At 40.5% G+C, this 16,331-nt stretch overlaps 1 protein-coding gene across 2 annotated transcripts in view; it reads right to left on the reverse strand.

Annotated features, from left to right (window-relative positions):
• NAV2 (neuron navigator 2) overlaps positions 1 to 16,331 on the reverse strand; it is a 233,295-nt gene that overhangs the window by 21,223 nt on the left and 195,741 nt on the right. For both annotated transcript variants that reach the window (XM_074586322.1, XM_074586321.1), the window contains 7 exons: positions 14,037 to 14,225; positions 8,759 to 8,811; positions 7,009 to 7,032; positions 6,815 to 6,889; positions 1,576 to 1,659; positions 829 to 940; positions 188 to 333 (listed from right to left, as the gene is read on the reverse strand). In XM_074586322.1, the coding sequence (XP_074442423.1) occupies positions 188 to 333; positions 829 to 940; positions 1,576 to 1,659; positions 6,815 to 6,889; positions 7,009 to 7,032; positions 8,759 to 8,811; positions 14,037 to 14,225 (683 nt within the window). The remainder of the gene's footprint in view (positions 1 to 187; positions 334 to 828; positions 941 to 1,575; positions 1,660 to 6,814; positions 6,890 to 7,008; positions 7,033 to 8,758; positions 8,812 to 14,036; positions 14,226 to 16,331) is intronic.

Genomic DNA, 16,331 nt, shown 5'->3' on the forward strand with positions numbered 1-16,331 from the left:
AGGATACACATCACTTACGACTCAATTAAGCCTTCAAAAGAGAGTTTACACAGGATTTAAACAGCGCGTAGTCCTTGTGCTGACGTGTTGCACGAGGGGAGGAAGGAGGAGCTGAGCGGCTAGATTTCGCCGTGCATGTTCTGACAATTTTACATCAACCTCACGCAATCTGCTCAAATACACTCACCCAGTTCTTCCTCTTCTTTTTCTTCGAATCGCTCTCGATGTTGCTCCCCACGCTGGAGTGACTGGTAGCACTGTTGATACTGGAGACGCTATCCGAAGAGTGCTGCCTTCGGATCCGCAGGTCGGTGGGTTGAGCAGCTCCAGGTCCTGGGTATGAATGGAAGCGGTGTCAAAATTGTGTAAGAAATCTGATATACGTGTGAATTACTGGGATAAGTAAGAGAAGTGAGATAAGACAGGACTGCATTCAGATTTTATGTCGGAAATTACTGAAAATGCCAAAGCCAATAAAGCCAAGTGCCCGACAGCTCTGAAATGGGGATCTCTGCTCCCTGTTGTTTCCCAGGCCACTAGACGGGCGAGTTACTAAATGCTTACAGTAAATTCAGCGAGCTCGCGCTGAAGGTGTAAAAGCTTTGTTAAAACGCCTTCTCATGTGCCCAACGCATCCATTTACTCCTGTAGAACTGACCGCCCTATTTACATGGGTACCCATTTCAAATCGCCGCGCGGTACCGAAACAAGCAACTAGAGCCTGGTGATGAGACAAGGCTGATCTCTGATGGTTACATCAGCTATTACCAAGAGGTCTAAAGTCCCAAGAGCGCTGCACTGTCGCTATACGTGGTGCTTGCTTCTCACCTTTGCAGTTGAGCTCAGGTGTGTTGATGACTCCATTGATGGCAGCCTGGGCAGCGGCGTTTTGCTTCTTCAGTAGTTCAATAGTCTTCCTTAACTCGTTCAGTTCCGAGTCCTTGAATAAGAAAAAAAAAAAAAAAAAGGGAAAATGGTGATACGTTGGAAAACGCAGATGGTATCTAACCGCTACAAAGAAGCCATATTTCAATCTGAGCATTAGTAGCTAGAACGGATAGAGAATTTATGGAATATATATGCACAAGGAGATGAAAAATTAGGTTTGGCGTACCTGGGGAAGCACACCCTCAACAGGCCGCAAAACAGCTTGGTTATTATACAAAAGAATGTACGTGCTCTGTAATACATAAATAACCCATATTCAGAAGTATACTGCCCTGAACCCCAATGTTGCCTGTCTTGCGAGGAATTTTCTTGGTGTTTCTCTTGAACGTGCACACGTGTGGATGCATTGGGAAGAAACTTATTACAAAAATACGCAATGCTGAAGACTTGTGTCCAAAGCAACAATTTATAGTCATAACATGATCAGTTGTCACAACATGCCAGTGAGGAAAATGAGTATTTTACATCAAATTTTTATTACGTTTTAACTCCATCACCACAATTGAGGAAACTAAGGCAAAAGGTGTATGTGATATTTTTTCTTCCCCCCGACAACTGCAGAAGGAGCGGGAGCAACACTGCTGGAAAACAGGGGTTAAGACTTCCCCGAATACTTTTCAAACTTGCCTTTTGCTCCGCTGTCATTGTCAGGCTCTGCAGTCTGATCGTCATGTTCCCCAGGCTCTGTTCAAATGCCGCCACCAGGTGAGCCTGAAAAGTCAACCATACAGAAGCACTTTGTTCTCTCCCCGCAAAACAAGGACATTTCTGCAGGTATTTAAACGGACCACCTCCCGCGCTGCACTGTTTGTTGTGTAAATGATACGGAGAAAATACCACTGATGGGAAAAGGTCAGATGAGTAAAGCATATGCTGCCAAAATGTTTGCAAACAAATTACCAGGAACAATTTAATGGTGGAAAATCAGAAATGCCAAAGGTGACACACCAATTTCAGCGTTTTAGAAAATGACAGCCCTTTCATGTACAACACTAGGAAACGATGCAGTTTTAGGCTATAAACCTCGCCTGGCTCGGCAGCAGCTGCTACCAAACGCTTTAGAAAACCCAGACGTAGGAGCAATGCTGTGACCCGGCACAGCAGCAGGAGCTTTCCTAGCGGCGGCTCCTCAGTCAGCTGCTGCATCCACTTCTTTGACACCATGATTTCAATCGCCAGGACAGTTATCTCAGACATACTCTTAACACAGCAGCAAAGTGGGATTATTTTTTTTTCCAGTTTGGAATTCTCATTTATTCTGTAAAACGTGCAATCCTACATCCAGAATACACCTGAGGCCAAAACCACCTCCTGAGTCTCTAGGAGTTAAGGTCCTTTGAAGAGCCACATCTCAAACTAATCCAGTTTCATGTACTTTTCTCGGCTGTTTAAAGATAAATGGAAAAGACATTTTGCCACTTTGTTGAAACATAAAGACACGTTAGATTCAATTTATTTTTTTTTTAAACATCTCACAGATTAAGCTTTTAAGAGACACTTTAGGGAATACACCTTGTCCCCTGAAAGTATTCCCGATACCAAAAAGGCATGGAAGGGTGTCCTTGGCTATCTAGCCACATCCCCAATCTATTTATTGCAAGCAATGACATGAAAAGACCTGCTATCATAAAATGTAGAGAGGAAAAAGAGAAAAATCCATCCCTATTTCTAAACACCTCCTGCTGTTCATTTCTGAAATCAGATTTAATCTTTAACTTTTTATGTGGGCCATCATTAGCATGTATAAGGTTACTTAGTCACAGTTTTCAGGTACCCTCACACAGTTAAGGTAACTCTTGCCACAAAGCTTTTCACAAAAAGTTTAAATCTTTTCCCAAAGAACGTAAAAAAACCCAAAACATCACTCCTAAGTTTTAGGAGGATACCCCAGAAAGTAAAATAAAATAGAAAACAGTAAATAAAATAGAAAGCGAGTTTTTTAGATAGAGGAAAGCCAGGCAGAAACTTCCCTCCAACGAGATCACAATTTTCCTTGTGGATATTTAAGGCAAAAAGATGCTGGAAGTCAGAGGTGGAGATTCTCACTGTCCTGCCCAACGGGAGAATGCTGAAAGCCAAGTCAGCCAGCTCAGTCCAGAGACGTCTTCTCTGCAGAGAGGGATACGGATGACGACGGGACTACCGCCGCATCGTAGCCAGCCTGCCAGATGCTTTATCAGCTCATATACCTGCATCTCACCCAAAGACTTCTCCAATATTTGAGTGCACCTTGCCTGCAACCAAGGTCCACCTGCTAAATATCAACCAAAATTTCCCGGTGCTTGGCCAATTACCCTTTTTTCTTTTCCCACGGAGCACCAAGAACCCCACATTGATTATATTAAGGACATCAGCTAAGAATTAAAAATGACCGAGCAGTAAAAGGAAGGAAAAGTAGATTGAGAAGATGGAAAGAAGCTTGATAAAAGGGTACTGTGTTTCTCGTTCCATGATATGCCATTGTTTTATAGATATACACGTATATATATCTATCCATTTACAGATATACATGTATATCTACACATATACATCTATATGCAGCTACATATGCAAATGAACAATGGCATAGTTCAATATATATTTGTCTCGTTAGCCACAACCATCTACACTAACCAGAACAAATAATATTTTTATGTCTCCATTAAAAGTAATTCTATACACACAATGACAAGTCAAATTGTGCAAAATCTTTCCAAGCGGAAAAGGACATTCTCTCCCCTAAATATATACAGAATAGCAAAACCTTTCACAGAGCTAAATCCAGACTTATTCATCATCGGTACACAGCTGACTTATCCTAAATAACTGTTCTCACATTTGCAACGAAAACAAACGTGAGCCGTACAATAACACCGGGATGTGCATCTCCCATTCCCATCAGCCCCTATGAAAATAAGCAGAGCCACGACTGTGAGAAAATAGCAAAAAGTAATTTAAACCCTCACACTACACATGTTTGAAAATCTAAATGTTTATTTTAAAAACACAGGCTGCAAAGGTGGGGAGGATGAACAGGGAACAGCAAAACCGATATTCAGGAATCCTCAGCAATACTTTGCAAAAGCAAAAAATAAATGGGCAAGCGGGACCACATGGATGAATAATGGGACAGAAACTCTTAATGCTTTGACCTGAACCTTAAGAGAAAGTTGCTCTTTCAAAACCAGCCCAGGCACCTTTAAATTATTCCTATCTGGAAACCGTTCAGTGAGCTACGGAAAAGAGTTATCTTCACTTCCCAGTTGGAGTGAAACCTTTTCAGAATTCTTGCCCTGACAGCATAAGAGGCAGCGAAAGCTGCGGTGTCTATACAGGAAAACTCAGGAAAAAATTAATAAATTAAATAAACAGATTCATTCAAATTGCCTAAGTTAAAAGCTTTTTTTTTTTTTTTTTTTTTTTTTTTAAGAAAAATAATCTCTTATGTAAAGGAAATGTCCATAAAGCAGTATCTTATCAAACAGCATTTATTAGTCTTCACTTTTTTGGGAACAAACCCGGCCTTTTACATGCAAAGAGAGTATGTTCTCTGAAAAGAGGTGGCTAGAGAGTGAAATATATTACTAAGATAGTTACAGCAACATTTCTGCAACAGACTGTAGCTGATTTATGGAAAAGTAAGGGGCAGGTCAAAGCCTAAGAAGTTTAAATACCATGAATAAAAAAAAAAAAAAACAAATTTTAGCAAAGTGAATGATGCAAAAATGGAATCTTATAAAAAAAATAAACGATGCTAACTTTTTTGGGGGAAAAAACCCCAAACCAAACCACAAATTACCCCCAAACAAACTATTAAAAACAAACTATGTTAAAAACTATTCTCTGCGAAGAGAGTTGTAGTAACCACGCACAACTTCTCGGGCAAATAAATGGCAGGTGGGGCAGGCACGCAGCAGCGTGCCCTACTCACTGCTCTTGGAGACGGGCTACTGACACCTCTGTTGAGCAACAGCCTACGGAGCCTGAACACACAGAATGGTTCAGGTTGGAAGGGACCTTAAAGATCACCTAGTTCCAGCCCCCCTGCCCTGGGCAGGGACACCTCCCACCAGCCCAGGCTGCTCAAAGCCCCATCCAGCCTGGCCTTGAACCCCTCCAGGGATGGGGCAGCCACAGCTTCTCTGGGCAACCTGGGCCAGGGGCTCACCACCCTCACAGGAAAGGATTTCTTCCTGATACCTAATCTAAATCTCCCCTCTTCCAGTGTGAGGCTGTCACCCCGTGTCCTATAATTACACTCCCTGATAAGGAGTCCCTCCCCATCCTTCCTGTAGGCCCCCTTTAGGGACTGGAAGGGGCTGTAAGGTCTCCTCGGAGCCTTCTCTTCTCCAGGCTGAACAACCACAACTCTCTCAGCCTGTCCTCCCAGCAGAGGGGCTCCAGCCCTCTAATCATCTTTGTGGCCCTCTGCTAGACCTGTTCCAACAGGTCCTTGTCCTTCTTGTGCTGAGGACTCCAGAGCTGGACGCAGTACTCCAGGCGGGGTCTCACCAGAGCAGAGCAAAGGGGCAGAATCACCTCCCTCGACCTGCTGCCCACGCTTCTTTTGATGCGGATCATACAAAGAAGAACGTGACAAAGCTAAGGCAGAGCTAGATGAGTTGCACAGCTGACAAGTTCTTTGTTTGAAGGGCACAAGTTGGTTATTTAACGACATGATTAAAAAAAAGTATGCAAGGGGATCTGGTTCTTACTTTCTCACATATAAAAGAAGCCTCGGGATGAAAACCAACCCATGTATCCGGTCCCCTTTGTATTTGGAAGGCAAAAGTTAAGATTTAATTTTTGTAAGATTTTAGATTTTTTTTCTTTTCCTCTTGGGAAAGTGACTGAGCGGTCAAATCCCTTTTACTTGACTTCCCTATTAACTGTATTCTTGGTTCTCCTTTTCCATTTTGCAAGCTGGATGAGGCACTGCGACGCCTGCAGTGAACACAGCAGTAGATTTCCCTCGAATCCTTCTTGTGACAGGTGTCACTGCTCGGAGGAAAGCTGTCCTTTACTGTGCCAAGTTTCATGTTCTACCTATTCAGAGAGCTGATGGACAAGAATGTCCTCTTCAGTAGCACGTGCTCTGATGTTTATTCATTCCCACAAACTCGGATGCCAGCATGATCCAATTTGACGACTATTCATCTGTAGCTTATTTACTCTAGAATTGCTTGTTTTTCTAGCAAGCTTCTGTTTTGCAGATTTCTGCTATCTGTGACTTATAGCACAGAACACACAAATAAACTTGCTCAGGGTCATACATAGTGCTGCCTCAACACCTCCTGGCTTCTGAATCTTCCCCGCCCCCCCCAAAGTGTTTTACATTACTTACTCATCAACTTCCTCAGAGGAAGCAGGCAGAAGTATTGGCCATGCTGGTAAAAATCAGGTATGTCCACTCTCTAACCGTCAATTAGTTCCCAGAGCCCCTTATGCCACTGTTACCTACATTAGCCCACATCTTGACGTAATAGCGAAGTATAATGCATTTCAATCCATGCTTCCACCAATTTTTATTCCCACCGATTATAACCTTCATCTGTACCTCATCCCACCCAAATAACAAAACAAAAGACTATTTATAAAAAAGGACACCATCTTCAAGGATTTTCTTAAGATCTGAAGATGGTGAAGATTTAAAGCCAAATGAATATTGTAATTCAGTACTTAAAGAAAGGCGTAAGATAATTTAGTAGGACAGAGGATGTTATTTTTGGAAAGGTCCCATGTGCCTGTAGTTATTTTTTTAAACACATAGGTAATGTGAACAGAATGTTAGCCACATGAAATCTTTTGGTCACTTATTAAAACTGGGGTGGTAGCTGGTGCATTAAACGCATTCCTTGGTAGCGTTTGTTCTCAGAAATGTACTCACATTGGCAGTCAACTGAGTTGTCAGAGCTGACACTTTTTCTTGGGATGCATCCAACTCTCTTCGTAGCTTGCGAATCTATATATTGAAAGAGAGCACTTTACTGCACCATCATACGGAGAAATAAAATAACAAGACACAAAATGCAGAGTGTCTTGACAGAACATTCATGCCTGTCAAACACATTGTGCTCTTACCTCGGACTGGCACTTCTCTTCAGGCTATAAAATAAAAGCAGAGGAAAATATATGAGGAGATTACAACATAAGCAGCCTGAGAAACGTATCGAATTTTTTGATTTTTTTTTTCCATTTCAAAAACTCTCATGTGAACTCCTTGTTTTGGATTCCCACATCCATATTAAATCTAAGATAATCTCCTAATTTATTTACTCTTCGGGAAAAAGCAAAAGGCTGTTTGTAGAGTACTTCTTCCTGCAGGAAGGAATTTGGGCTCCGCTTCCCAACCTGTGACCAGTGCACCCCTGAGTCTGAACTGTGGAAGGGTGAAGTCCTGGCTCCGTGCATAATGGACCGCGCAAGGCTCTGAAGAGCCAGGACAGTAACAGAACATGACTGATCCAAGGCAATTCCCTTCCTCCCATTCCCAGCTCTCCATGGGATGGAGAGCACGTTTTTGCATTCCAAAATGACGTGAAAAAAACAATAAATTACTCCCATTTGGGAGTGCCTAAGCGCTGTGGTGATGAAAAACTGAGGACACACAACCAGCTATCTGAGGATGCAAAGGGGATGTAGTGACCACCCCTTGCGGTCTTGCATGAAAAAATTGCGGCTACTATGGCTTGTTTCTAACCAAAGTTATCAGCTAAAGAGAAGTATGCGGGAGGAAGTTACACACTCCACTGTCCTTATGTAAACATGTCCACTACCAGCCACCATGAAAATTATACCCATCAAACCACACTATTAAGAGCCGCTGGTGCTTGGTCAGCAAGCACATAAACCAGAAGCTTAGACAGCAGCTGCCGAGTACTCTCCTTGTGCCTCTCATGCTTATAAACAACAGCCCAGAGGAAAAGGTCTGTTTTCCACCCTTGCAACGTACTACCTGTTTTGGTTTCATATGGACCTTGCTTGAGGCAAGGTCAATAACGAAAGGTGCTGGGTTTTTTCAAATTATTATCATAGAATGGTTCGGGTTGGAAGGGACTTTAAAGATCATCCAGTTCCAACCCCCCTCCCACCAGACCGGGTTGCTCCAAGCCCCGTCCAGCCTGGCCTTGAACACCTCCAGGGATGGGGCAGGCACAGCTTCTCTGGGCAACCTGTTCCAGTGTCACACCACCCTCATAACGAAAAATTTCTTCCTGATATCTAATTTAAATTTCTCCTTTTCCAGTTTGAAGCCATTACCCCATATCCCATCACTACATGCCCTTGTAAAAAGTCCCTCTCCAGCTTTCTTGTAGGTCCCCCCTTATTTTAGGATCAGATCACCTAAATGAACACATACTTTTGGAGGAAAATATTACTGGCAGAGTGAACAAATGGCTTCTTTAGAATTATTAAAATCTGTGCTTTAAAAAACTTACTCAAACTTCTTTATTAGCAAATCACTAATACAAGGCTGGAACGACTTTATTCAGCACATTTTGGGGTGCTTTACGTAATGAAGTTCAAATCTCCTCAGATCTACTGAGGTCCTTTGTAGCAAAGCCTATTTAGCGTAGCTGTAAAACACTGACTGAATAAATTGCTGCTTTCAGGCCATTAACGTCTGTGTTTAAATGAGGATACTGCTAAACATCCACAGACATCTTTTTGAAGGTGAACATAGATTTCATAGCTAGCACTCAGAACATAACCAAATGAAAACCGCTTTTTTTCCTTCCTCCTTGAACGGCAAAAATAATTAGCACAATAAGACCAGTCAATTCAATAATTTTGATTAGTTAACCCAAATTGTTCCTTTCATTATACTCACTGTTGAATAAATAGATGACGTACTGGATACCAAAGAGAGAGAAGAACCATGCACTAAAGGAAAGAAAATAAACACAATGACTATAAATACAGTAACCACACAGCGGGATCATCACAGATCATTCACCGCCAACGAGCAGCCTACTGAAGAAATACTTTCACAAATTTCATCATCCGTCACAAACTTAGTTATATTATTGCACAAATGTACAGTTTGGAGAATGCACAGCCAGGTAATACAATCCTCAAACTGTGATTTGGTAAAGCTGTTTTAACAATTTCATAACACTTGGGTTTGGGGGAAATGAGGTGTGGTCAAGAAGATTAAAAAGAGAAGTTTTGATGAAGATTTGTTCAGAAATAACTATTTCTATGGATGGCTTATCTTAAGACTCCTACAAAAGGCCTTACTCAAGATAAAAAACCAACAAGTTAACTGAAATGCAGACGAGGTTACAAAAGTAAATCTAAGTACTTCATCTGCAGTTTTAGATGAGGTTGAGGGGTCGGGTTCTTTTCTTTAAGCAGCAGACCAAGACGGAGATGTCCCTAGAAGGCCGCGACACCCAGCTCCAGCACATAACCAGGTGCTCCAGGAGAAGACGTGGAATACCCAGGACAGAAACTATTATCTAATTGTGAGGCTCTGAACTGTCCTCTGAAGGCAGCTGCTTCTCCTTCTGCTCACTACATCCATCACGGGCATCGATGAGCTGAACGTTCCCCACCCCTGCGGGGTTTTTCAGTCTTTCTTTAAAGCAATTTCTTTAAGCATTCTAAAGCATTTCTTTAAGGCGGCAGAGTTCATTCTCTCATAGAAAAATGACCAGAATGAAAACATGGCTACAAAACCTTTCCTGGAAAAGAATCTGTTTCAAGCAGGTTTTGCATTTAAATATATAGTCAGTGAAAGATATACACAGACATTGATTCTGAAGGTTGTTACCATCACCCTGGTGTTAGGATTTACATATAACGTCATTTTGTTTCTGATCATGCTATTAAAAAAAAACTACCTGAAGCTATTCTTTTCTGCTACTGAAACATGCAAAATTATATTTCCTTTATTTTTATTTTTAGAAACAATATACGTTTAACGGAAACTTTCATTCAAACTTCAGGAACTTCACACAAATCATATGAAATCGTGTTAAATCACTTTTTCTTTCATCTAAATCCTCCAGCCAAAAAAAAAAAAAAGTTTAGAAAAGCTGCCATTTTGTTCTAATTACCTACTGCAATTCTCCTACGTTCATAATAAATGGGTTCTGCTTTCCCATTGACATTATATCCTAAGGCAAGGCTGGAAAGAGAAGTAAACAAAGTCTAAGTTGGCTTCTGGAGGAATTTAAGACAATTTAAAAAAACCCACAAGAAAGTAAAAAAAAAAACCTCACACCCATTTGCTTTTTCTGGTTAATCATATTTTCGATTAAAATGATCTTTATAGTGAGATGTTAAGGACTGTACTGCATTAAGAACATAAAAATAACTAGCGTGAGTCAGATCCAAGGGCTGTCTAATCGTGTGCTCCATCTCTGGCTGCAACCGCAGCGCATGTTTAGGGAAAAGAATGCAAGGAGGCGGCAGAGACCCGGTGATTTTTCCCCAGATACACCTTTGCATCTTCTGGGAATGAGAGATGGAAATTCCTGAGATGGAAACTGCAGTCGGCCCATTCTGTTTCCTAGTTGCTGTGACCTCTCCACCCTTAACTTGCTCAACTGCTTCTGAATCCACTGACACGTTTTGTAACAAAAAACCTCTTCTTGTGTTCAGAAATGTAATTCTTTGCAGTTGTTTTAGACCTGCTGCTGAATCGGTCAGTAAGTTCCTTAAGTGTCTCCACACCCCTGTGATACGAGAGGTAATGGATCTCAACCACCTTACATCACCACAATGAATCTCAACAACCTTTCTGTAACGCCCTCAATTATATACTAACACCTCCCTTCAGCCGTCGTTTTTCCAAGCTGAAGATTCCTAATCCATTTTAACTCTCTTCATATCACAGAGGCTATGCACTTAACATCTCCCTGTCGCTTTTCTTTTTACCTGCATTTTACCCTTCGGACTCCCTTTTTCAAGGTGGAAAGCCCAAAGGGCGGGCCACCATTGGACTCATACAGAGAATATAATATTATTTTCTAGTTTGCCCCTCTATACTCTTGCGTTTTACAAGTAGAGATGTATTCAAAAGAACAACCATATCAACTGGCCAGAAAAGAAACAGATCTCCTCCAAACCAATTGGGACACATGCATTTTTGAGTTAGCATCAGCTGGAAATTTTAAGATCACATGGGGACTTTAAAGGAGGAAAGACGACTTGAAAAAAGGGAAAAAACATCGAACTCTGGGAATTGTACTCCCGCTTGTAAAACATCACCACTGCATCGTTTGAACATGAATATAATGTGAGATTTCCAGTTGCAAGGACAACTAAGGAGTTAATATTTTTGCGCAATTTCTTTTTAAAGTATCTGCAGATGGCTACTTTAAGGCTATTTAATTAGGAGCCTGAAGGCAGTTATGCTCTTGATGTGATTCCTGTGTTTTGCAGTTAACATGCATCTGCACGCAGGCTACAAACCCAAATTGTTTTGGAGCTATTATTTTAAAGTGCTATAAATGCATATGCAAGCACGTATCATTTTTAATGTTAGAAAAGAAACGGTCTAGCCGTGATGAACTGTCCAAAGAGCAGAGGGAACAGCAGGTACTGCTGTCAGTAGTACAAAAAGAAATAAAAATTTGTACCCTTACGACGATATATTTAATTTCTTTCTCTCTAGGCAGCACAGCTCCTTGAGAAGACTTATGGGCAGGGAAGTGGGGAAACTGGACAGCCAAGAGACAACTTAAGTTTTAGGCGGTGTTTCTTCCCCCTGAAGTTCTGGCTAGTTTGGAAGCTGGTCCTGCTGGCACCTCCCCGGACCCGAGACTCTTCCGATCAAAAGAATTACGTACTGCAAGGCTGACTAACATTTCAACTTCCATGTTGTGCTGTGAGAGAACATGACTGTACTTCGCATCATGGCGACAAAATTAAAAAATGCTTTTAAGAATAAATCCTGGCCCTGCTCAAACCAGTAAGAAACAAACGTCTTGCAATCTTACGTGCTAATAAATAATTAAGAAGTAGATTGGTAAGCTTCATTTAAGACACGGACTTATGCTTCATTGACACTGGCTGATTGTATAAAATCAATTGGTTCATTAAACACAGATTTAGTTTCTAGAATACTTTTTGATCTATTCTCTCAAGGTGAAGGGCAATAAGATCCACAGGTTTGAAAGCACAGGACAGCATATATGTCAGGCTGCCCCTGCCTTCTGTACGGCCAGAGGAGTAACAGAAGACATCTAACCTGAAGACTAACATACAGAGACTGCACCTAACCATTCATCCCATCTGGTAAAATATTATTATACTTTTAAGCGCCAAAAATTTAGGAAAATATGAAAGGGACTTCTTCAGCATGTCCACTGCAGGGTCACATTCCTTCCTCGTATACACAAGTGATCTTTCCCCGCTGCTTTCAAGTCCATAACTTGGTAAAGTTTTCTTGGACTTCTTTTTTACTACTTTTTTTAAATGAATGAAAAACACTTTGTAGAGCATTTCACCTAACTTCCCTTTTCATTTTCTTTTTTTAAAACGGTTTGGAAAAAAAATGGAATAGTTACTAAATATTCTTCCATTCTAGCCTCTCTTCTGGACAAAAAGTTCTAAATTATAACAGACAGTTTAACCTCCAACATGCCAAAATGGATTTGCTGCAATCTTAAGCACACTAAAAAGACTACAGTTACAATTTTTTTGAGAATATCTTCGATAAAACCTGAGTAAGTTTTGCTGTAGCAGCTCTTTTAGTATATCATCTATGTATAGCACAGCTGCAGCGATTTAAATTCCTTCGCAGATTATATGAAGGAACTCTTTAGTTATAGAACGGAATTCAACTGACTAAATATCCAGCGATCTTTGACTGTTCAAGATCATCTAGCTTTCTGAGAGCATGGCATAAACAAAGGTTAATTCCTGCAATGACAGTTTTCATCCCTACAGCATTATTCTAATAATTTTCAATGCCTAACGAAGATCCTCAGCCACGGGCCTCTAAAATACAATTAAATGTAATGGAGTTAGACTGGCTAAATTCAATAACGAATTGGTCCTGTGTCTTTCCAGAGCCATATCCGAAACTGATGGGATAACCAGTATCTCCAGGGAGGTACCTTGTGACTCCTAAAGGTCCCTAAAAGTATTCAAGTGTGGTTCTCATGCATGCCTGGCTCTACGGGAGCAGCAACAACCAGGCGCTGGTATTAACACTCTGAGTCAGTGCAGGCCTTCAGCGGTGGAGAAGCAAGTCATCAAAGGCTTGTGTGACCTGTAGTGATGAAGTACTTCATGGCTAACCAAGCTCCCAATCCTCGCCAGAAAGGAGATTTAAGACTCAACGAGCTAATTCTGAAAGAGCTTCCTATGAACCACTCCCAGAGCTCACCCCACACTTGACTTTGAGAAGTGCAACCCTCAAGAGTTTTAATGTGTGCTCATAGCTACTCCTGCTACAGCCATAAGGTTGCTTGATCAGTAGCAACCAAACTAATTATTTATTTATAGGTAAATTACTTCTTCTTCTTATATTTAAATAGGCTTCTTTTATCAGGTATGATTACATATCTGAGAAGGAGGAATTAAAGATGATGAGGACTTAAAAAGAAGAGCCTAGATGTTTTGAAGAACTGCTCAGATCCCTTCTGTGGAAACTGCGTGATATCAACTCAGGACACTGAGCAGAAATAAAAAAAGACAATTTGAATACAGACTAAATACTGGAAAAATTAACTAGGATAGAAACAAGAGTCTGGCTGGTATCAATTTCTTACATCACAAACAGAAGTGTAAAGGCCCAGGTTCAGGAGAACAGTCCTATTCAAGGCAACATTTAATATGCTAACCCTAAGCATGAACTAGAGTCATTCTGAGACCACTAATAATGAAGCGCAGGATGTGTTTAAAACATTTCTTGAACAGTGATGGCCTGTACCTAGGCTTTCCTAGGTCCGGCCCAGAAGGATCACTGAATGAATATCATCAGAACAAGAACAATGATGACTAGGACTAAAGCTTTATCTAACACTGAGAGCTTCACACAGAGAGAACTGTGCTCTGAAATGACCCCTATACTGAACTGAAAAGCACCAAATTTATACTTGGTTTACGTGGGAATGCCGTTTTCTGATCATTTCCAGAACTTCTTTACTGACCTTCTTCAAAGCCATCGCGGAATGAGCCAGACCGGCTCATTGTTCTGCTTTTCTCGTCCAGGGACATCGAGCTGTTCCTGAAGCGCGTATCGCTATAGGGGTCATAAGGACCATCTGCATTGGAAAGGCTGTGGGTCCGTAGCATGGTTGGGTTTGACAGGCTCATCTGGGCTGCAGTGGTTGGGCTTGCTATAAAGTGAAGAATAAACACCAATTTATTTGCGCGACCACAAATTTTCATACCTAATTTTTGTGCAACTACCAAAAAGCTTTTTTTTTTTTTTTCTTTAAGACACAAATTTTTGATGTCACCTTCTCCAGGCTTCATTATTTTTCTGAATTCAACGAATTCAAATAAGAGGTATGCAAAGCAAGCTAATGAATGAGAAAACCAAGTAAATAAGGTCATTTTAGACACGCGGTGATATGTCTATGCTTCTACAGACAAGCTCAGTCAACTCACTAACACCTTGTAGGCATGAACTAATTAACCCTCATTTAATTTGGAACAGTCCTTCCTCAAAAAGGATGAAAATGCCTGAAGGAATTTAAACTAGTATTTTATCTGTATAGCACAGGCTTTGCAAACTATTTCCTTCAAAGCCTTCAAGTTCTCAGAAAATGACATTTTTCTATGTATTTAAGTCACAAATTTTAAGAGCTTTGGTTTCCTAACAGTTGTAGATTTCAGAATTGTTCCGTTCCATTATGAGGTCCTAAGGATTATAAAATACCGATTTTGCCTCAAAAGCCAATACTCTCCCAGCAAGAGCACAAAATGTTTACTCCAGTTTCACATTTTTATTAAAGGACTTCTGTGCTAAAATTATATCTGCTGTTTACTAAGAACTAGTTGGTTTGTGGAAAAAAGAGACCAAAATTTCTGTTCAACCGACAGGTTCCTCTTGGTGCGCTGCCACTGCCTGTTTGTATATGCACCATCAACTCATACAGGCTACTGTAGAAGATACAGTAATTCAGTTGAAAACTCAACTTTCGTATCAATATTTGATGTTAAATTAAATGCAGTGCCCTCTTGACTCCGCTATCTCCAAGCTCTTTTCTTAAGAGCACAGAAAAATATCTTCTTTTTTTTTTTTTTTGTTACTTCCCTGGGGCCAAATAGCTTTTGAAGCTTATTAATGTAAATAATCTTCAATATTCTCCAGAAAGAGTTAACTTTCTGGGCCTGTGACTACACTTTATTATTATTTTTTTTGGACTATTTAGGTACTTTCACGAACTTTCAAGACAGTTGGTTAGCTGTTGGCAACGTAATTACACTGTGTGTATATTCAGCTGAAGTGCCGTTAAGTGTCGGTTTATTGAAAGCTGTTCCTTGCATCTGTTTCTTTGCAGAACAAAGAGAGATTCTAAAACGTCACTGCTGCAACTCAAGACCGCACTAGAAATAGGTGAGCATGTAAGCTGCTGCAAATTCACACGACACAAGAAGTTCACAAGTACGGGCGTAACTATTTTGAGCGTTAATTCTTTATCGCTCTAGAGAAGACGGAGGGGCTTCTGAAAGTCAAAAAGAAACAGAAAATGTCTGTTTGACATTGTATTTTCCAAATCTCACTTAACTTAAAAGGCGATATATGTACTGCTAGGATAGATTTACATCCCTAAACAAATTGCAAAGGCAAGTAAGTAATATTTAGTCTTCACACTGCAGATGAGCACTATTAGCACTTTAAATCAGGTCGTTTCAACTGCTGATATAGTCGACCAAAATCTCCAATGCTTTATGTATCCTGTCAATCAACTTTTATTGTTTCCTTCATTTAAAAAGCGTCTACTTTTATCAACGTAATTAAGTGAAGGAACGGCCTTTTTTCTGACTTAAAGTTCTGCCTTTTATTATTATTTCAGACTGAGCTTTGTGCAATTTTCCAACAAACCACTTGAAAAACACACACAAAGATAAAATATTTCAGTCTGATGAGACTGGCATATATGGTAATATGTGTATTATATATATATACGTGTAATATTATAATATGTGTAATATAAGTAATATGCTTGGATTTTAAAGCAATATCACTAAACAGGTAGGCAATGTCCTAAGTCCTTTAAACACACCAATGTGTGATATTAACAAATAGCTCCACTGAATAGCTCACATTTTATATTAAAGCATCTGATTACTCCCAGAGAAGTATTTTCAAAGATTTACTGCAAGTTTGCCACCTTTGGGCATACGAGATAATAATGCTAATTAGTCCCACTCGTTTCAATGAAAGCGCTTCCTGAGGTTGAACCTGGGACTCGGAGCTGCTGAAAGACAATGAT

Source organism: Larus michahellis, chromosome 4, assembly GCF_964199755.1.
Source record: "Larus michahellis chromosome 4, bLarMic1.1, whole genome shotgun sequence".
In the NCBI taxonomy this organism is placed as follows: domain Eukaryota; kingdom Metazoa; phylum Chordata; class Aves; order Charadriiformes; family Laridae; genus Larus; species Larus michahellis.